Here is a 21,038-nt window from a genome sequence, read left to right on the forward strand (position 1 = left end):
ACTAAGCCATTAGTAATCATTACTTATTTCAACATATCTATACGTACATATGTACATATGTATATGCTTTGCACGAGTATGCATGCGTATAACCCCACAAATTTCCACTAATGTACGATTTGCATTCCCATACATATGTACATACACTTCATGCCGGAGTATATCCAGTAGCGGAGATTCGGTAGCGCCAAACGTGGCAAAGCAACAAATTGAGAGGGTCTAGAGAATTTTCACAAGTACGCTACAAATTTACGGAGTTTCAACTACCTGAAGCACAAATGTTAAATCACAAAAAGTGCTAGTCAATAAGGCGTATCTAATGTTGCCCAACTTTACAATTCAACGGCAGCGTAGATGCGCACCAACAAAACTCGAATGAAGTTTAAGTTCAACCAAAAATGCTAATGCTGCTGTTCCGATTTGTTGTAGGTGGTTGCTGTGTGTTTGGGTCCGTATACATACTCCCAAATATGTATGTGCACACATAGAGTGTAAAGTAATGGTGGGGTCTTGCACTGGGGGCAGCGGAAGGGCAGAGAATGAAGTGATGTTTCAGTTTTGCAAAAATTGCAACTAATGCTGAGCGGCTCTTGAAAAACATAATGGGAACTTTAAATTGCATTTCCCTTTCGAAGCCGAGTACTGTTTTTTGCTGCATTGAGATTGCTACTGTGCACTTACATACATACATGTGTATGTGTGGTTTTTCAAGTATTTTCAGTAAACAAAGCATTTTTATATCGTTTGCTTTCAATGAACGAGTTGGTCTGCATATTTTCCTTAATTGTGGCCCTTGGAGTCATTCGCGTTTTTTAGTAGAACGAATTTAAATTTATTAGTTGAGCAATGTGTTTTTACAGAAATGTGTGGGTGAGGCGCGTATAATATTTAAAATTGTGGAACAAATAGTATTTTCAAAACAATAACAATAAATAATTCGCAACCGGTAGTCTTTAAATTAGTAGTGATTAATTTTCTCAGGCTTCGCTTTGAATTTCATTTCTTAAATGTTTCAAAATAAATCTGAGTTATTTGTTCTTGATCTTCGCAAGTAGAAGTAGATTGATCGTGGAATGCCATGTGGATGTTGATTTAAGATTCCACTTTGCCAACCTGATGCTATAAAGTGTTATTTTGCAAAATTGTAAGAGTTCATTTACCACGCAAGGAAACCTTTAACAGAGTTTCGTCTTAGTTTTTGAAACAGCTAATGAACTATTAATTGTGTGGCTCCTTTCTTAGTGCGATTGGGATAACTCCTTGAAAGTTAATTTTGATTACATCATCCTCTTCTTTCATCTCACCAATATGCAGCGCTGGACGTAAAACCTGTAATTTTACATATTGACAAAGCGTTACCATTTGAAGTTGAATGCTTAAGACAAGATTTTTCCAAGATATACTCGTATTTCTAATGATTCTGTAAGGATGAACATATTTCATAAGGAGATTATAACTCTAAGAAAGGTATTGCTGTTGCAAAAATTGTATAGTTGTTGCTGTTGTTTTAACGGATTATCTAGTCTCTAGTGGTGAGAATTATCTAAGTTATCGTCGACGTCATCTAAAGGGAAGCTCAGGAAACGTGCTGTTCGACGGGGTCGAAACAAAGGGAAAAGGGTGTCAGATGAGTGGGGTTGGCGGGGCATGCAAAGAGGTGGCCAGTGTCGTGCGGAGACTCATTGCACGCACGACATATGTTGGATATGTCGGGATCTATTTTGGACAAGTAGGGGTTTAAGTAGGGGTTGTCGGAAGTTAGTTGCATCCGAAGTCCGGTCGGCGTATTGTTCGATGTCGTCGACGTAATTGAGGAAAGACCCCTTGATGTCCCTAGGAGGTGGTTCCGCTCCAAGCAGGTGGTTGCAGGGGTGTTTTCTGCGAAAACATCTCAGCAGGAACTGCTTGGAGAGGAGTTCATTATGCTCCTTAACTGGGAGCATAAGCGTCTCACTATGTCGTGGTCCGGAGTGCAGTATTCTGGCAGGTCTGTAGCTTCTTCATCTGCGTTCCATTGCATCCAGGCGACCATATTGGTGCGGCGTAGTTGAGGACCATATAGTATAATGTATTGCTTTACACAACTTTTAAATCATCATTTTATGCATTTTCCAATTAAAGAAAGTAATATTGGTCTTTCCGTTTCATTCAAAAGCTCCTAAATCTACGTGAATTTCTTCGCAAATCTCAAAAATTCAAATTATAAATAATTATCTATAAATTAATTTATTTTCACATAAAAACAATTTCTTTAAGAACTTACAACTAAATTAAATTTAAATATTCGTGCAATAAATAAAATGTTACAAATTAAATGACGCGTTATAAAAATACTTGTCTCTATGTATATGTACATATATCACTTAAGGTCCTTTGAGCGGTGGCTCCGTGAAACCTTCATTCTTTGAAGCGCAACGCACATCATATGGCTCGTTTGGAAGTACATCACCACTTAGTTCAATTAATTTGTCTAAGGGGCATTGAAAATCACAGCCTGGTACTGTCAGCTTCTCTAATGGCGCTTTGGCATGACTTCGAAAGTAAACCTAAAATCATATGCGAGCTCATTGAAGACGATGCTGCAGCTGAATTTTCAACTATTTAAATAACTTACCTCTACATAATACTCTCCGGTAAGCTTATTCTTGTGCAATTCAAAAATAGTCATAACCGAGTAACGTGGCAACTGTCGCTTCCATATTTTTAAGCTAGACAAAATATTGACCACTGTCGTGTCATGTCCTGTGTAAATAAACATTTTTCGCGTCTCTGGTTTCAGTTTGCCGTCGCGTTTTTCCTGCATTTCAGTGAACATTTTCTGCAAAAATGGTCCAGCCTTTATCTTCTGCATCTCTGGCGTATAAACATTATAAATGTAGCTTTGATCGGTTAGGAACTGCATTTGTTTAGGGAAGTAACTCTTCGTCCAATCAGGAAGTTTTAGACCAAATTCTTGCTGTATAAACGTAATTCAGCAATTATAATTAGTATTTCTTTCATTATTTTTTGGGGGACTAAATAATTACCTCTGCTAGAAGTGTTAGGTAAAGCGATTGTATGTCTTCCGGTTGCGTTAAATTCATGCCGGTTAAGAGTGACAACTCGCTCAGCATGCCGAGGTATGGTTCAATTTCCGCTTTTACATTTGGCAACTCTAAAACTTCACCCAAAGCCTCAAAATAACGCGGACAAGGTGTGCGCACCAACAGTAACTGTAAAAAGAAATACAAAAATAATTAAAATTTTCATATTTTGCGAAATTTTATTTACATAAAATCGAATGCTATTGGCACAGGTGTTTTGATGTTAAAATCTTCACTTACAGAATCCTCATTGAGTGGCTGCGAAAACACCGGCACCGGCTGCCAATTATATTTCGGATGCCATTCCATGGGCGTATCTTTTGGGGGGAACAAACTCGCCAAGACTGTCTGCAGTGTCATGTGGGTGCGTGCAACACCCGTTGCTTGAGCGTGCGCCACCTATTAAAAGAGAAAAGAAAAAACAAATAACAAATATAATACTACCATTAAATAAATATTAGTTCAACCATGCTACAATCGTAGCAACAGAATTGCTAATAAAATGCATCCAAACATTTTTGCCGCCCAGCGCTTGACCGGAATGGAGTGCGCATTACATTGCTTTTCGATGCTAAACTACTACCACACTGCGACATTCCGTTTCCGGTGTCAAGCGCTGCGCTGACCTGCACTTACGTCTGGCGTATAGTATGGCGCCATGAAGTCTGCGTAACGCTTGCGCAGCCACGTTCCAATGCCAAATAGCTCACGCTTGCCGTTCTGCATAAGAGGCAGGTTGTTGAAGTCCGTTTTTGTGAATAATGATTTCCGTCAAATAAATTTTGATACCATATGTAACATACATACATACATATGTACGTGGAAGGAAAATGGGAGATATGTAATATAAATAAAAGTTTGTTAGTAAAAATGTAAGTCGAAAGAATAAATATAAAACAACTAAAACATAATTTCCTCACAGTAATTATCGAGGTAAAAATTACTTATGAAAGCTATTTCTGTTTTGGCTACGACTTACATTGGTTATGTGCCCCCATCCGAAAGGAGAGAATGTCTGGTTAATGTGTGGGTCATTTGGATATGTGTCTGCGGGTGTTCGTGGTCCGTGTCGGAAAACCTAGAATAATAAATAATAATCATAAATCGGGCAATATACTTATGCATTCATACATATTTAGGTAAAATATAAGTAAGTAATTATATAACTTTGAATCTTTCATATATTCGTCTTTACACCGTAAACAGGGTATATTAAGTTTGTCACGAAGCTTGTAGCACCCAGAAGGAACGTCGGAGACCATATAAAATATTTATATAGTTGATCAGCATGATGAGCAGAGTCGATTTAGCCATGTCGGTCTGCCGATCTGTTTGTTTGTATATTCGAGAACTAGTCCCTCGGTTTTTGAGGTGGCGATCTAAAATTTGCACACGTCCTTTTCTCCACAAAAACTGCTCATTTGCCAGTACCGATATTATCGGACCACTAATCCCTACAGTTGCCGTAACAACATACCGATGAAAGTCAAGTCCTTGCATAGAAAACCTTATTATTTGACAAGATTCCTTCATACAATTTGGCAGAGATTAATGTATGTGAAGCAATCACGGTGCTTTCGTGTGATCGCAATTATAGAGTTAAGGGCATCGATAAGAACTGAGACATATGCGACGCGCGTTTAAGTAAACATGGTATATAAAGTGAAAATTGTACACAATGATGTGTGCATAAATTATTACATAAAAATACGAGGGTACCATAACTCAAGGGCAGCAACATTATTGTATACAACTCTTCACTGGCCTTAAAACATTACGGTGTGCATTTAAATTTTAATGCAAGTCAAATAGTCTTTAAATCAAAGTAGGCAATTTCTGATTACACAATTTTGCGTATTGAAGAAACTCGAACCAGTTTTAACTAAATCTTTGAGGATTTAATTAAATCAAGAACATTATTTAAAAAAATTTAGACTTTATCAAATAAGGAAAATTTTGCAAAATATATTAAAAACCAAATACACATTTATCATTATAAATTATAGAATATTTGTTCCAGTTTTTGTGTTGGTAGTTACTGAAAATTAAAAACAAAAAATTGTTGTTGACCTGTTGACGACTACAATATGTGCTACACACCAAAAATGTTGCCACTCAAGCGGTAATGGAAAACCTCTGTCTGCATTTTTGGCATGAAAATCTGCTAATAAATCCCTGCGCTGTTCGGAGAAAGCTTTAAATTTAAAGAACCCGCATTTATTAGTTAAAATCTCGTCGTACTTTTCAAAGAGATGGATAATCCCGTCCCAGCACTTATTTAATTATACTCAAGGTTACATAGATAGAGTTTTTTTCACATTGCGAATGAATACTTTTTTATAACCACTGTAATTACTTAGTGTAAATAAAATATTATTGGGTGCATATACTCGTACATATTTGAAAAAGGTCCATCATTGAAATGTATGTTTTTATTAAACGCAAATCTGTCGATCACTTTTCACAAAAATAACCGCAGTTAAAACACGTCCTATACTCGTATCACTTTAATTGTCAATTCGCTTTTATTGATGACTTATAAAGCCAATATTATAAGTAAACACGAGCTTATTACATGCACACCCATAAATGCACTTCCCTCACATAAAACACTATCACTTATCACTTTAGAGATGTAATTAAAACAAAACTGTCATAGAGCAGTTTCAAGTGCGACTGTGTCATGTGCTGGAGTATTGCACCGAGCCAAACGTGCGTAGTATTTGCATAGATATGTATGTTTGTTTGTAAGCACATTTGCGCGTTTAACGTATTGTCAACTCACCACATGTAGTAATTCTAAAGTATCAGCATCGGCTTTGTCTTCGGACACGAATGAAAGAACGTTTGAACTAAGCAAACATAAGAATAAAAGCACCACTGCCACCGCTGCGCCAGCCATAGCTAGACGATGTTTATTAGAGAAATGTGTGCGCGACATTTCAGATTTTACTTTTATACGAAAATTTCAAATATTCTATATTGTTTTTATCAATATTGCTTGTTTTTAAGTATGATCGCTGTTGTAAGCTGTGTTGCTTTTTCAAAATTACTTGTCTTTAGCCTGCATCTACATATGTTTGTATGTACTATATGTATGATTGTGTGTATGTGTGAGAGGTATAGGTGTACGGCTTAACATACGTACATACATATGTACATAAATTCTAATCGTGTGAGTACTGTGCTTATTCCATATTCTAATATAGTGTTAAAACCTAAAATAAAAAGAGAAATGATAATTATTAACACAGTTGGTTGGTCTGTGTCGCAGCTGAAATACACTACACCCTTTAATTTGTACGATAGACAGGTTTTTTTAAACTGTAATTTTTTTTATTTTATATTAAACACGTTGGATAATTAATGACTTGTGGTAGCAACGACTTCAACTACTGTTTAAAATTTATTTTTGTGACCCAAATTGTCTTCAAAAGAATTAGTTTAACCACAAACTCAGCTTCAAAGCATGCATTTATGTACTAGAGGTTAACTGTAAAATGATTCAAAGTTTTCAAGCAAAATGTAGTTATGATAGTTTCCAACTTCAGCAGAAATTTATTTAATTGCACTATTTACATGCTTTCCGCACCTCCATTTGCACAAATAATTCATCAATAAGTGACTTTACAATTTGAAGTGTTTCAACAGTACGGATTAAAATAGTATACATAGATGCAGTTAATTGAACTGCTTGTAATCATGATTATCCAAGAATTTGCTGAATTACATTATATTCACACACTTATATAATTACTATCGATGAGCTCATGCTTCCGAAAGGTGTATGCAAAATGAATGAATAAATAAGTATTATGCGATACTGTATTATAATGTTGAATGTAATATTTTATTTAAATAAAATCAAGAATAGAATATGACTATTGTGAAAGCGTAATACGTTCAGAATGTTGGATCATACATCATTTCGGACAAAGTTTTTTACAGTGTACTGCAATTTTTCTTTTCAAGCTGATCTAAGTTATTCCAAAAGTGCTATCCTTAAGCATCCAAGCAAATTTCAATTTTAATCTTTAATTTCCTACCCATTTTGGTTTGCTTTGAAATATGTAAAAAAGGCAAAGGTATATAAAAATGTAGCTAAAATAAGAAAGATCTTAGAATTAGTTGTTACTAACATCCTTAATTTTCTTGCCAGCATGTAATTTTTAACACAGATTGGAGTACAAATTGTTTTAAGAAAGTTCGATTCGCTAACAAACAAATTGAGGTTACTTTGAGTTAAAATGAAAATATTCTTAATTAGCTATATAGAGATGTTTTGAAGTTTATCACATTTCAAATTTTGTTTGGTACTAAAATTTCAGATTATATACTTTAACAACCAGCCAAGCTCAGGCGCTCCGGCAGCTCAATCACTACCTTCGCCTTCCCATTCCCAAACTTTCACTAAAGCTTTACATACATCGTTTGCATTTTTTCTGTAATTTTTGGAAATCTACTTCATAGGCGGAACGCGTGCGCCTATTGTAGAGTGCCGGCCAGACTGTTAGCGTATGCATTAACGGTAATTAAAATTATAACAGGTTTATCAAAATTTCGGTTTGACGTAAGGTGAGAGCTATTAAGTGTCAAGTTTTCAAACACAAACAATATAAACATACATTTGGATATTTGTGTGTTTGTCCAAGTGTATAAGGCGTGCACTGATTAGCTAAACGTTTAATTAACATTCTTAATCATCACAACAAAATTTTAACGATTTTGTATTTCTTTTTTTCAAAGCTGGCACATAAAACACGTCTAGTTTATAGGTACGTACGTAGTTGTTTACTTTTAACTCATTTTATCTGCATTTATACATATATACATATGTAGGTTGCAAGCACTGTGACACTTATCAGACACCTGGATGTTGTTCCCATTGATTCTCTAGCATGTTTTGTTTCAATATTTTTTTTCGCACAATTAAAACACACAAGCGATGATAAAGGAAATTCCGCAAAATGACAGTTAGTTAGTCCAACGCGCAGCGTTTGGCAGTCGAGCGGCCGATCCGCGTACTCCGGCGTCGAATAACTGGCAGTGGATAAGTTAGATAGCGTACGAAAACGCAGGCATATGTTATCTTCGCGTCGATTTTACTGTTCTCTCATTATGATCTATTGCATGTATGTATAGGTATGTATGTAAATGCGAGTACCTATTGTATTCGAGTTGAACTCTCCGCTCAACGTAATAATTTATTTATTTTGTTTAATTTGATTGTTGTTACTGTTGCTATTGTTGTTTCGTGCACCTTTTTTCGCTAGCTCAATTGCATTCGAGCAAATGGAAAAGCACGAGTAGGTTTCACTTTGCCCTTCAACTCTAAATTACACCTTTGTAAGTCGATTTATATTCAGTTATTTATTTATTATACGAGTATGCATATATACATATGTTTGTATGTTTGTCAAGCCGTTGGTTAATTGTTAAATTTATATTTTTCTGAATATTATGCGGGTGTCTAAACGCTTACACATGACGACGTATACCATATGCACGGCAGCAATTTGAACTTAATATAAGGCAAAAATAACTGCCTCGCTCCCATTTAAGTAAAAAATTCCCAATTTCAAACCGCAAAATTAGCACACGGTCGCTGTGTACTCATACGAAGGAACTTTTGATTCAAGGAATATCGTGAAAGCGGCAGCTGTGTACTTACACGCGTATATGTATGTATTGATGTGTGTACTCAATAAAAAGGCCCGTGCTCACAGGTAGACAGGTAATGAAGTTATTTATATATCATCTTTCATTATTTAAGCAATAAGACCATTTTGTCAATAAAACAATAATTAATTTCATTTTATTTCGGGTAGACTGTAGGCAGTTTTAATGAGTTATATGAGTTAATGAGTTATCGTTAGGAATCCGGCGGGAAGCGGCTATTATTCGGTGTTTGAAAGAGATTGCGATTGCAGTTCCGAAATTCTTCCGTTTCCTTATTCAAGTGCAACTTTGCATGTATTTGCAATGTTTCGTAAAAAAATGTGCATACATGCGAATGCTTCCAAGACTCGGCATTGATTTAACGGCTTTAAAAATATTTATTAAAAAATTAAAAAATACTGTGTAAATCACTCGGGAAACACCACGCTTGGTGCCTTTTGCGAAATTTTAAGCATGATTGAAAGAAAATGAGACTATAAATTGCAGTACGAATCGTATATGAGTAAGCCTTTTCATTGAATACCAAGATTTTAGTGACATTTCACAATCAGAAAATAAACTGAAGAAATGTGTGATGCAGGATTATTAAAATTTGTTTATTTCCTTGACGGTAGTATAACCTATTTTGGATTGACAGAAAAATTATTGTAATCTTATCTACTGTTCGTAGTTTCAAGACAAAAAAATGCATGCTGTAGTAAAATAAATACAAGTATACATCCAGAAACAGAGATAGACTGAAAAAGTTCTTTCAGTTTGCCTAAGATCAAGCTTTTCCTATATTCTTCACCGGTACAGAAAAATCGAATTTTTTCCATTCGTATCCTAACTTTTCTCTTAATAAAACTCCTGGGTTCTAGCTTTTCGTTTTTCATCACTTGTTCTTAAATAATACATAAAGAAGTATTCACAAATTTCTGAAAAAAATTTAAAACGGAAAATCTCTGAGGTCTACAGTAATGCTATTTAACCACTAATAAGAGCAACAGTTTTCGGCGGAGCGCTTTTAAATACTCACAAACACATAAGCATGTAAAGAACAGTTACGCTTGCAGTTGTACATATAAGCTTGATATTATTAGTGTGTGATTTCAGAGATTAAAAAATAGTTGGTCTTAGTCAGTTTGAACAGCACGAGACTTGCACGAGTAAGCTCGGCTTTTCTTACTAGTCAAAGCAAATAGGGCAGAATGATAAGCCGAGTTGTCTTTGTCGAGATTTGTCTTGTATGATAGGCGCCAATATTTGCAAATTATATACATAATAATTCAATCTTATTCAGCTATAATTAGCAATTCATTATATGGACATCAAATTCACATATTGTTTTTTGTTAATAAAGTAAATGAAAATACATTTTGAAATGAAATCTACGCTTATCTTATCGCAGCTTAAATTTTGATTAAATAAAGCGCAGTTTAATTATCATTGTTTCCTTGGATAGATCATAGAGATCAGGAAATTGCAAATAAAATCTTGTTTGTACCATAAGACTTAACTATATACAATCGGAACGTTTAATTCACTTTATGGTATATGCGAGTTGTAAATATATATGTACATATGTCAACTCAGCCCAATTCGTAAAGGAGGATTTAATATAAAACGAGCGAAAGCAATAAAATTAATACAAACCAAAATCAATGAATTTCATTGTTTTGGCAAACATTGAAATGAAGATTGTGTCTGCCGACAACACGTGACAGTCTGGCATAAAATTAGAAGTGCGACTTAAAGCACACACTTGGTTAATTATTTAAATCTTATTCTACAATCTCTTGAATTTTAATTGTTTTGATAAGACTTCAAAAACAATATCATTTGTGCATGCGTATTATTATATTAAACGTTGTTTTGTCCCATACTCACAATGAGACAGCACATCTGTGGCCATAAAATGATACACGTGCTTGAAAAGCATTAACTGACGTCAATAGTAGTTAATACAGTGACTTTAGAGGCATGAATAATTATTGAAAGAAATTGAAATTTAAACTCGATAGAAGCAACATTAATTTTGAATAATAACAACAACACCCTCACCAGGTGTATGCATGTTCTGAGAGCAGTAGTATAAGTCGGAGGATGTGGAATATGATAACCCTGCACATATTTGCATAACAGCACCTGCATTTTTTTATCAAACAAATGACTTTGAGGTAAGGTATTTCTACCGGTATTTTGATAATGAATAAGCTCTGGAATAGAGAACATTTACGTCATTGCTATGGCAATGATAAAATAATATTTTTGACAGGAAGAGTTTGCAATGTTCGGCAGCTTTCAAATTTAGCTCCTTTTTAAAACTTTTTGTCAATTCTGTAAAATAGTTTCTTTCTCAGCTTAAAGTACCTCGTACCACCTCCAAGATTCATTGCAGTAGCAGGCTTTATAGAAGGCGTCTCTTGAAAGCTTGCAATACACTGTTACTAATTAAAAATGCATTTTATATAAACAATATCACGTTGTGTTCGAATGCAATTTATTACCTTGAACCTTTCTCAGGCATTGCAATGTAATATACATATAAGTATGTACCTATGGCTTATCTGTTCTAAGCAAATGCTGTTCATAGAAGAGACCGGTATCAAAGTCTTGAAGCAACTTAGCTATTTTAAGTCTTGCTATTATCATTATTAAATTTTAATTAGATGTTGTTATGCCATCATATATGTATGTGCAATTGGCATCTCATTACGACCTACGACTCGACAACTTAGCGAGCTGTTCGTAAATAATTTTTGTTTGATATTCCTTTTCCAATTTTCATGTGTCGTGTAGGTCAATACTTGTAAACAGATAACATTTCATAGGGATAGGTGGTCACTAAAAAGAAGGAGGTGAAATAAAATCATATGAGAGCGGAAAGGCGATACTATACAACGCATGACATGATGACAACCTGAAGCTTAAAAGTCGAAGTGCACAAAATTGGTTCGGCTTTATGAAACTTTGGTAACAGGCAAACTCTCGTTGATCGTTAATATTTAAGTTTTAAGCGCCAGAGTTACAGGCATAACGGTACAAATTCCGCTGAAAAGGTTTAGAACCCTTATCAGGTAACAAAAAATTGCGGATATTGTGCTTAATACTTAGATGAAGAGATACGAAAAAAAATAAAACATTTGCGTAGGTTTATTTAAAATATTTTAAATTTAATTTACGTCAATAAAAAGTAAAATAATTAATAATTCATTACTCTTACACTTTTCAACTAGGTTTGCAAATACTAACAGTAATTATAAATTAAATATATTAATACTTTTTGCACTTAATATTAACACTTGTTGTATACGTAAATTTTACTAAAGTTTCGAGTTCGGGTCCCGTTCCACCGCACGCTTTGGCGGCTCAACGAAATTTGCATTTTTCGCCTTGCAACGCTCCTCATACGTTTCATTAGGTATAACATCAGCATTCAACTCAATTAGTCTATCCAGCGGGCATTGCGCGCCACAATTCGGCACCGACAGCAACTCAGCACAGCCGTCCTCACTATTTCGTAAATAAATCTGCAAAACATCAAAAGAAAACCATTACTCTCAGCGCAATTAAGTAGGTTCGAGTATGTAAGCATGAGCGCACCTCAATGTAGTACTCGCCGGTGTGTTGGTTTTGGTGTAACTCGAAAATAAGTGTGACCGCAAAGCGCAACATTTGACCTTCCCACAGATTCAACGACGCCATTATGTTGCCTACCGTCCAGTCATGAGCAGCGTAGATGAATAGCTTACGATTGGCGGGACTAAGCTTGCCATTACGCTTTTCCAACATCTCGGCAAACATCTTCTTAAGGAAGGGACCTCCTTTAATCTTTTGCATTTCTTTGGTGTATGCGTTATAGATAAAGCTTTGCTCGGCTAAAAACTGCATTTTTTCAGGAAAGTAATCCTTGGTCCATGCGGGCAAGGTGTAGCCGAACTCTTGCTAAATATTCAAATAAATTACAATTTCATTATTCGACTTTTAAACATGTGAAATTAGTGCCAATTAGAGGGCATAAAATTACTTCAGACAGGCTGAGAGTTGTGAACTTTTTAAAGTGCATAATTTGGCAAATTTAGTTAAATTATTTGAAATGGTTGTTTTTACCGATATACAAATATACCGATAACAACTACTATATTTAAATTTTTCCATACAATTTTTTAGCATGATTGCTAATTTTTGTGTTATTGGTGTACAAATACAAAAAACAATGTCCTCAATTTCTGATTACTCACCTCGGCCAATAGAGTGTTATATAAAGAATTGACATCATCGGCATTTTTAATAGGCACCCCAGTCAGTTTGGTCAAGTTTTGAAAAAGGTCTTCGTGCTCAGCCAATTCTGCTTTTACCTTCGGTAATTGAAATACTTCTTCGCGCGCCTCGAAAAAACGCGGACAGGGTGTGCGTACCAAAAGTAGCTGAAAATCAATAATAAATAATTTAATACAAGCTCTTTTGTGGTATTGTTTTAAATTCTTACAGAGTCTTGCTCTAAGGGCTCTGAGAAAACAGGTATTGGCTGCCAATTGTATTCGGTATTCCACTCCATATCGGTACCACGCGGCGGAAAGAAGCTAGCTAGAACGGTGGACATAGACATTAATGCACGCGGTGATGCAGTTGATTGAGCGTAAACGTACTGGAAAGATGCATTAGGTATTTAATATATATGTATATTAATATTTATAGTATTAAAAAATTGTCTTTAAACATATAATAAACAAACCTCCGGTGAATAGTGTGGTTCCATAAACTTTCCGTAACGCCTGTGCAGCCACTCTCCAAGATGATATAATTCAACTTTTCCTTTCTGAAATTTAGTAAATAAAGTGAGACAATTGAATTACAACACAGTTGTTGTTAATAACATGAAGAATTCCACGTACTACTCACATTTGTTACATGACCCCAGCCAGTGGGATGAAACGTATCGTTCACGTAAGGGTCATTCGGATAGGTGGTCACCGGAGTGCGCGCACCGTGACGAAACACCTGCGAAATATGATAAGTCATTATTATTATTACCCACCTTAAAGTTCAAGAGCGTCTCATGCGAAATTCATAAGTAATTATTCTAATTAATTGCTTATTAATATTTTTGAGATTTTATATACTAATTTGTGTGACCCAAAAATATTTTAATTAAAATAAAAAATAAACACCTAATTTGAAGTCCTGATTGACGGACGCAAAAACGAAACGAAAATCTACATATGGTACATATACATTTATAATAAGTGCACGATTAAAGGGATTTCCCCGCGTACTTTAGTCAACTACGAAATTGAACTAAGTTTAACCATTTAATTGCTCCACAGTAGTTTTTGCAAACAAGTTTTAGACTTTGTTTTTAATCTAACACCCAAAAATTTTCGAAATCAGATTATAACGTTTCGAGGACGCCAAATATGTTGACACCTTAAATGGCTGATTTTCTACCGAACATACTTAGGGTCATTCTATGAGTTCTAGAATTGAAATTCGGGAAGAATATTTTTGTTATAACAGCATGCCCTTGTGTCGAAAAATGGGTTAGAAATGGGCAAATACTTTCGTTAGCCCCTAAATACCTAACATAAATATTTTCGAATTCCCATACGATATGTATGAAATCTTAATGAAATTCCGAAAGAGTCTGTTTCTTGCCTGAGAAACATAAATAATGATTGCATTACTTCTTACTTTTAATTAAACTATATACAAAAACTGTGTATATAAGTTTTAAGAAAGTACAAATTCGGTTATCTCCTAACTTAGATCTTTCTTAGTTGCTAAAATTTCTTGTTTTATAAAAAGTGAAAATTATTTTCAGAACACATGACTCGAGTATATACAGGTGGTCGCGTGACCAGACCGGAATACAAAATTAGACTTTCGAGTTTTCGATTGAATTAATATGAAGCACTTTCTTATTCGAGTTTGTCGTGACAAACTGTTCGAATTTTCAAACCGCCAAGTTGTAACTTAAATCAAGTATTGTGAGTTGATTCGCTATGTTAAAGTATCTCAGTGTGTCATCGGTGCTTTTTCTCACTGCAAAAGCGGTATATTTGAGTTGGGTTTTTTGCTCGCATTCTGGTTAATACCAATAGCCATAAATGCTGGTAATTGTATTACCCATAAACATTCGAACATTGCATTTTTATAAAGCTGTAATGACTCATTACTGCATACCAATGCTGCATAAAACTTTATATATAGTACATACATGAAGATATATACATATAAGATGGAAGAGTAAAGGTCTATTAAGACCTTTTCGTGTCTATTATATCCAAAACAGCACGTATTGACAAAAGTGACCAAGGTTTATGCAACTATCTGATAGTAACAGAAATTTTGACGTTATTATATGTCAACATTACGCTGAATATATATATTGTATGTAACTGAATTATTGTTGTAACTATATTTTATCAGATATCGGTCTGTAATACTATAATTAATTAAGTTTTGTTGCAATTTAGATTTAAGAATAAACTTTCGTTACTAACACTTACCATATGCACGAGCTTTAGCGTGGATTTCGAGGTGTTCACTGATGCTGTGGGACAATTAGCGTCGTTTATCCACCTATCAGCTTCCCCGCGCTGGCCAGTAGTGGTGTAAAAATATATAAGAATTACAGCTATTACAGTACAAAGACTCAGCAATATTATCACATGTTTGCGCGTAATTTTCTGAAGAAACATTTTTGGAATAAAAAACACAATTACACACACGAAAAAGTTATTTTAAACACGTCGCTTAGTCGAACCGGTCATTAGGAGGAAGAAAAGTAATTAACGAACAACGAACACACCAAAAGCTGACAATTAAAATTAGACACGAGCTTAAAAGTATATTTGTATTAACTTTATTTACAGAACTGCACTTAACAGCTTCAAACACACTCAAATCAGACGTTTAACTCCGCGCTTAGTGTTAAAATGAATAATTATTGTAAACTGCTGCGTGTTTGAGACTCGCAGTTTTGTTTGTACACACAGTTGTTGATAAAAGTGAACGTGCGCCGACCGACACTGCACTGAACTGCTTGGATTCGCTCTTGATTCTAAACCTTATGACTGATTCGACAGCGGATTATATCTCAGAAGTTGAAATGGTGCAGCAGGCGCTGCCATTCAGAATTGGAAATGAATTTCCGTCGCTTGGCGGTTTGTCCGGAAGGGAAATCACAAATGCACCGAAAGACTGATTTTCAACAGAACCGTTGAATTCTTTGAACCAGCTAACCTCCAGCTGCCAGCCAAACTTATGCTAGACCGAACGCGTTGCTTAAGTAGTATCTTATACTTTTGTATTTGTATATGTGTATTTGCTCTTAAATCTCTAGATTTATTCTGTAGATACGCGATTGAGGCTGTGTGTTTGTATGTATGTAAGTACACTTGGGTACTTATCGCTCATTTTACTAGTGATGCTTGGTTAAAAATTTAATTGAGCCATTATTATATGGTTAGTACAAACAACTGCAAATATTCATGTTTATAGACTCCTACGTATGTAGAAATGTGCGGATATATTGTGTGATAGTTGAACATGCTTCACAGAATTTTTAATAATTCAACTTACTACTTATACATATACATACGATGCGAGCTTTACTAATAATACAAAGAATGCAAGTAAGTATATTGAAATTTAGATATTTTTCATTCGAATTAAATAGATGTATGTGGTGATGACATTTTGACCAAATTCTTATGTCTTGCGGACTTTTGGTAAATTTTATAAATAAATTTAATTCTTGTATGTTGCCTTACTTAGATATAGTAGTGATTGATATTCTATATACTTATACTAATGCTTATCATAAAATCATTGAAATTTGCAGGTCCCACCATTTATTGGATTACATGCAAAACAATTTTCCAAACATTTTTTTCAACAGTCAACACTTTTTACTTGCTGTTGCTAAAATGGCACCCTGTATATACTATATATGATAAGTTAATGCATGTGAGTAAAAAGTGAGAGATCAAAGCGCTTTTATAATATATTTTGTATTACTATTATATTAATTTTCACACAATTGAATTTAGCTTAAAACACAGCAGGCATAAATTGGATATCACCTCTAAATAATTTAAAACAGAAGCATATAATTTTTGTGGTTTTCTTTGATTGAGGTAAATACATGTATGCAAATATAAATTTCTTGTCCTTTGAAGTATTTTGGCTTCTTTTAAATACCATTCGGTATGATGGGAAATCATTAAGATTAATTTTAATTTAAAATTGCTTAATATTTTTTTTTAATTTACTAAAGTTTATACAACTATTTAATAGTAAGTGAGCTTCTTGAGGATATGATGTGTAAACACTACTCTGAACATATACTTGTGTATTGTTTAACTATTTTTGATAAAATAAATTATGTGAATATCACATTTTCACCACAACTATATCTTAACGGTTTTTAATTCTTATGTACACTTTTTTATGCCAAGAAAAACATTGTTCAGAGGTTCAGAGGTATATATCAAAACTACATACATAGGACTCGGGTTCGATTCCACTCCCAGATTATCAATAAAAAAGTTTTCGAAAAATCAATTTAATGTTCTTATTCGGCTCCAAAATTGTAGAAGCAGCAAAGCTTCGACCACAAATGGTGGTAGAAGTTCGGCCAAACATCTACTTAAAGATTTAACGAGTAATTATAGTATACTCAAAGTGGCAATATATGGTATGTACACACATATATGTATATACAAACGTTTATATATACTTTATATGGGATTTAAAGAGAAATATTGACGTTTCGCAGACGAAAGATAAGAGCGCTTAAATATTTCTCGCGGCAATTAACGATCGTTAAGAGTATACAGATGCGTTATACAGTGTACAGTGTATATATTTATATGTACATATGTATGTTCAGCTTTATTCAAGCTAAATTACAATGTGTTTAAGTTCATTGGTTTATTGTGTTGTTAATCCTTAAGAAAACAGAGCTATTTTCTTAGTTGATGCCGGCAAATTAGAGTCAGCTCAGTATGTACAATGATTATGAGAAATAACTTATTCCAACACACCGTAATTCTTCTTGCTCAGAAGTGGTACAATTACAAAATAAATAAATGAATAATAACAATATAATATAATAACAACTTTTAATAGAGTTTAGATTTTCTAATTGCAATTAAAATATGGTGAGTATATACATATGTACATATATCATTATTACAATATTATCAAAAAAAAAATTAAAATTATGTTTGGTACATTGAAATTTAAATTTATGGTTTTAAAAAGTTTTCAGTGCACGAACAATTAGTTTTATTAGTATTGTTTTTATATTATTATCAAATATGTATATCAGCTATATTGCACGTAAATTTATAAAACACGCTATGAATTTGTGCGCAAGTACATACTGCTTTAATTAATTTTATCGCGCCTACTTAACCTAAAATCTAATATTTATTTGCATTTTTATGGTGTTTGCTGTTCAGTAAGCGAAACTAAATAGTCTGTGATGTTTTTGCGATAGTTTTATATGTATATGTGTAAATGAATAAAAATATAACGAACACTGAATGTATCAAGCATATAAAAATTTCTACACATGCCCCCCCATAATATATGTATATGCCATACATACCCAGCAGGAAATAGCTAGCTTTATAACGCTTATGCTCAATGTTACTGACACCATGCATTTCTCTAACCGTAAATAGCTTATGCTTTTTTGCAGTAATAGTTTCTTGTTTATAGTTTTACAGTTACATTGCTTGCAATTACCTAATTATTTGTGGTTTATGCAGTTAAAATATGATGCAATAATGCAATTCCATTGCATAATTACTTACTAGTTGATTAATAACACGTGGATGTATATACACCGTGCGAGTATATTTGTGTATGTTAGTGCATTTGTTGTGTAAAAAATATGTAGACTAAATTAGATTAAATTTTAGTGAAACTTTGTCAATATTTACAATTTTTTCGCATTTTGTGTTAAAGTTCCTTTCGAGTACTCAAGTATAGCAAATTATTAATTTATTTACTAATATAAACATTGTATTTACATTCTAAATATTTATAACATTCCCTGCCAGAAAGCAGAGGGAACAATTCGCCTATGTATTATGACGGATTCGTGGTCAAAATTTGCATAATGGAAACTTTACTTTAAAATTGTAGAAAAGGACTAATTGAGCACTTACCAAAAATATAATTACTCAGATAAGTCTTAAGTCATTGTATGCAACATAATGTAAGACAGTAACAACTTGCGATGTTGAAAAAATTTTGTCTTTTATACTTTTTTATTTTCTAAATTGATCTTATCTTAGATTTGTGCAATCATTCCAGTGTAGTTAACAAAGCAGCAGTATGTCAAAGATAACTCTTGAGATATTAATCCGAAATTTTGAACTTGCCTTTTTTTCTTTCTTTTCTTCTTCCTTCTAAAAGCTACCTATTTGCCGGAATCATCGATATTAGACAACTATAAGATATATAAGACGAGCTAAAATCTAGATGGCTATCTTTCTGTGCTTCGTGTAAATTTGACTAAAAATGAAGATATCTTGATGAAACTTGGTAGACGTGTTTCTTAGCTAAAAAGTAAGGATGAGTTCGTAGATGAGCGTAATCGAACTACTGCCATGCCCACGATGTAGAACTGTAATTTTGAGGAGGGGATCGCAGTTGTAAGCGGTATCTGTGGCCTAAAATTTTTGAAAAAGTTCTTATAAGTTTGATGTACATATTTCCTAAGCCGCTTAACCTACAATAACCGAATTCACTCAAGATAAATCCTATCTGAACTGTAAAAATGGACGATTGGATAAAGTCTATCTACTCCTCATATAACGGTACTATAAAAACTACTAAGAGAACGATAAATCATCAAGTAAATATGCCAGAGACATAAAATCTTACACCATGAATGGTTGTTAAATTTAGTAGGCTGCATTCTTCTCACTTACCTATATCACAGTGCGAAAGTGGCTGTTATTGGACTACAACCACGCCATCTGATTTTTTCACTTTCCAGTACACACATCATTTGCGCTAATAAATCCGTTAAAGTATGTAACCTTATGACCAAAAATTGTTCAAATCCAACAAAAACTGTTCTACCCCCTAAGTACTGAAAATGTTTCCCCAGTATTTAAAGTTGACTTTTTACCTAAAATATCGGGAAATATATGGAATATACAATTGAAATTCAGAAATAATACTTTCCTCATAATAATATCTCTAATATCTCTATATATCAAAAATTGAATCGGCACAGTACTTTCCTGAGCCCCCATATACCTAATTCAAAGATTTTCGAACTTCTGGATGACTTTATTCTACAATATTTGAATTATCGCAATGAAAATTACAGATCGTGTTTTAGTTATTTATAACAAGGCATCTTTGTGCCTAAAATAGATAAAATTGGATGAAAACTTGACCTAGGAACCATTTAACAAAAATTGGAATTTACGAACATCCGGCTGACTATACTCCATATGATTTGTGATTGTATGTGAGGTACCCTAATGAAACCCAGAGAACATATTAGGGCAATTCACAATCTGGTGCAAATGGTCTTGTATATTTGCAATTGCAAATGCGCTGTAATTTTGTTAGTGTAAAAGCAAAAATATGGCTCGCTCATTTGCAATTGCAAATATGCACGACCATTTGCACCAGATTGTGAATTGCCCTATTGTTTAGTATTGGCGAAAATTTATAAATGAAATGATTTTCGCTTTTCTAACGAACCTTATGTCACATATTTCGGAGTTTGAAGTTATTTTTGAGTTATGTATTTATATATAATTGCTTGGATTCCGATCCTCTGGTTGACGTTTTGCGCCTTAAGATATTTCCCTGGCTTCGGTTCGGTGATGTTCGGTTTCACCCGAATTTGGCCCTTCCTTACTTGTTTATTATCTTTTTATATCAGACTATGTGACTAGAGAGAGCTAACAAAATCTTTTTTTGTTGGAAGAAAATCGTTGGCCGCTTACGTTCTCTGAGTTAGTTATACTCGTACTTATAGATGCTATGAGAAATGCAGATGGGAAGGGTTTTAAAGTCGAAGTTATCGCTTTTTCTCGTTTTTTTATTAATATTACTTTGAGTTTTTCATCCACTACAAAATTCTTATTATTTAATTATGGTTGGGAAGACAGCTTCATACCCATTTCATCAATAACGACGTGTTGCCGGCTTAAAGGGTTCAACTGCCAATATAAATTTTCTGTACAACTTAATTGTTAAGATTTTTTAAACAACTTGTTAAACGTTAAAAATTATGGTGTCGCGTTTACG

At 33.9% G+C, this 21,038-nt stretch overlaps 2 protein-coding genes across 6 annotated transcripts; both read right to left on the reverse strand.

Moving 5' to 3' along the window:
* Positions 1–2,265: 2,265 nt before the first annotated feature.
* LOC120776799 (venom acid phosphatase Acph-1-like) lies at positions 2,266–8,136 on the reverse strand. 5 transcript variants are annotated; one of them, XM_040107792.1, is made up of 8 exons: positions 7,953–8,136; positions 5,869–6,301; positions 4,063–4,161; positions 3,720–3,803; positions 3,324–3,482; positions 3,027–3,212; positions 2,615–2,956; positions 2,266–2,546 (listed from the first exon to the last, which is right to left on the reverse strand). In XM_040107792.1, exons 2-8 carry the CDS (start codon positions 6,022–6,024, stop codon positions 2,364–2,366), a joined length of 1,209 nt encoding a protein of 402 aa, XP_039963726.1. In that variant the 5' UTR covers positions 6,025–6,301; positions 7,953–8,136; the 3' UTR covers positions 2,266–2,363. The 5 variants fall into 5 exon arrangements, with proteins under 5 accessions (XP_039963726.1, XP_039963723.1, XP_039963722.1 ...); XM_040107789.1 differs by having other exon boundaries at positions 7,879–8,136; XM_040107788.1 differs by having other exon boundaries at positions 7,867–8,136.
* Positions 8,137–11,896: 3,760 nt separating this feature from the next.
* LOC120776798 (prostatic acid phosphatase-like) lies at positions 11,897–15,975 on the reverse strand. The gene is made up of 7 exons (XM_040107787.1): positions 15,254–15,975; positions 13,647–13,745; positions 13,480–13,563; positions 13,234–13,392; positions 12,986–13,171; positions 12,348–12,689; positions 11,897–12,274 (listed from the first exon to the last, which is right to left on the reverse strand). Exons 1-7 carry the CDS (start codon positions 15,443–15,445, stop codon positions 12,068–12,070), a joined length of 1,269 nt encoding a protein of 422 aa, XP_039963721.1. The 5' UTR covers positions 15,446–15,975; the 3' UTR covers positions 11,897–12,067.
* Positions 15,976–21,038: the final 5,063 nt, after the last annotated feature.

Source organism: Bactrocera tryoni, chromosome 5 (genome assembly GCF_016617805.1).
Source record: "Bactrocera tryoni isolate S06 chromosome 5, CSIRO_BtryS06_freeze2, whole genome shotgun sequence".
NCBI lineage: Eukaryota > Metazoa > Arthropoda > Insecta > Diptera > Tephritidae > Bactrocera > Bactrocera tryoni.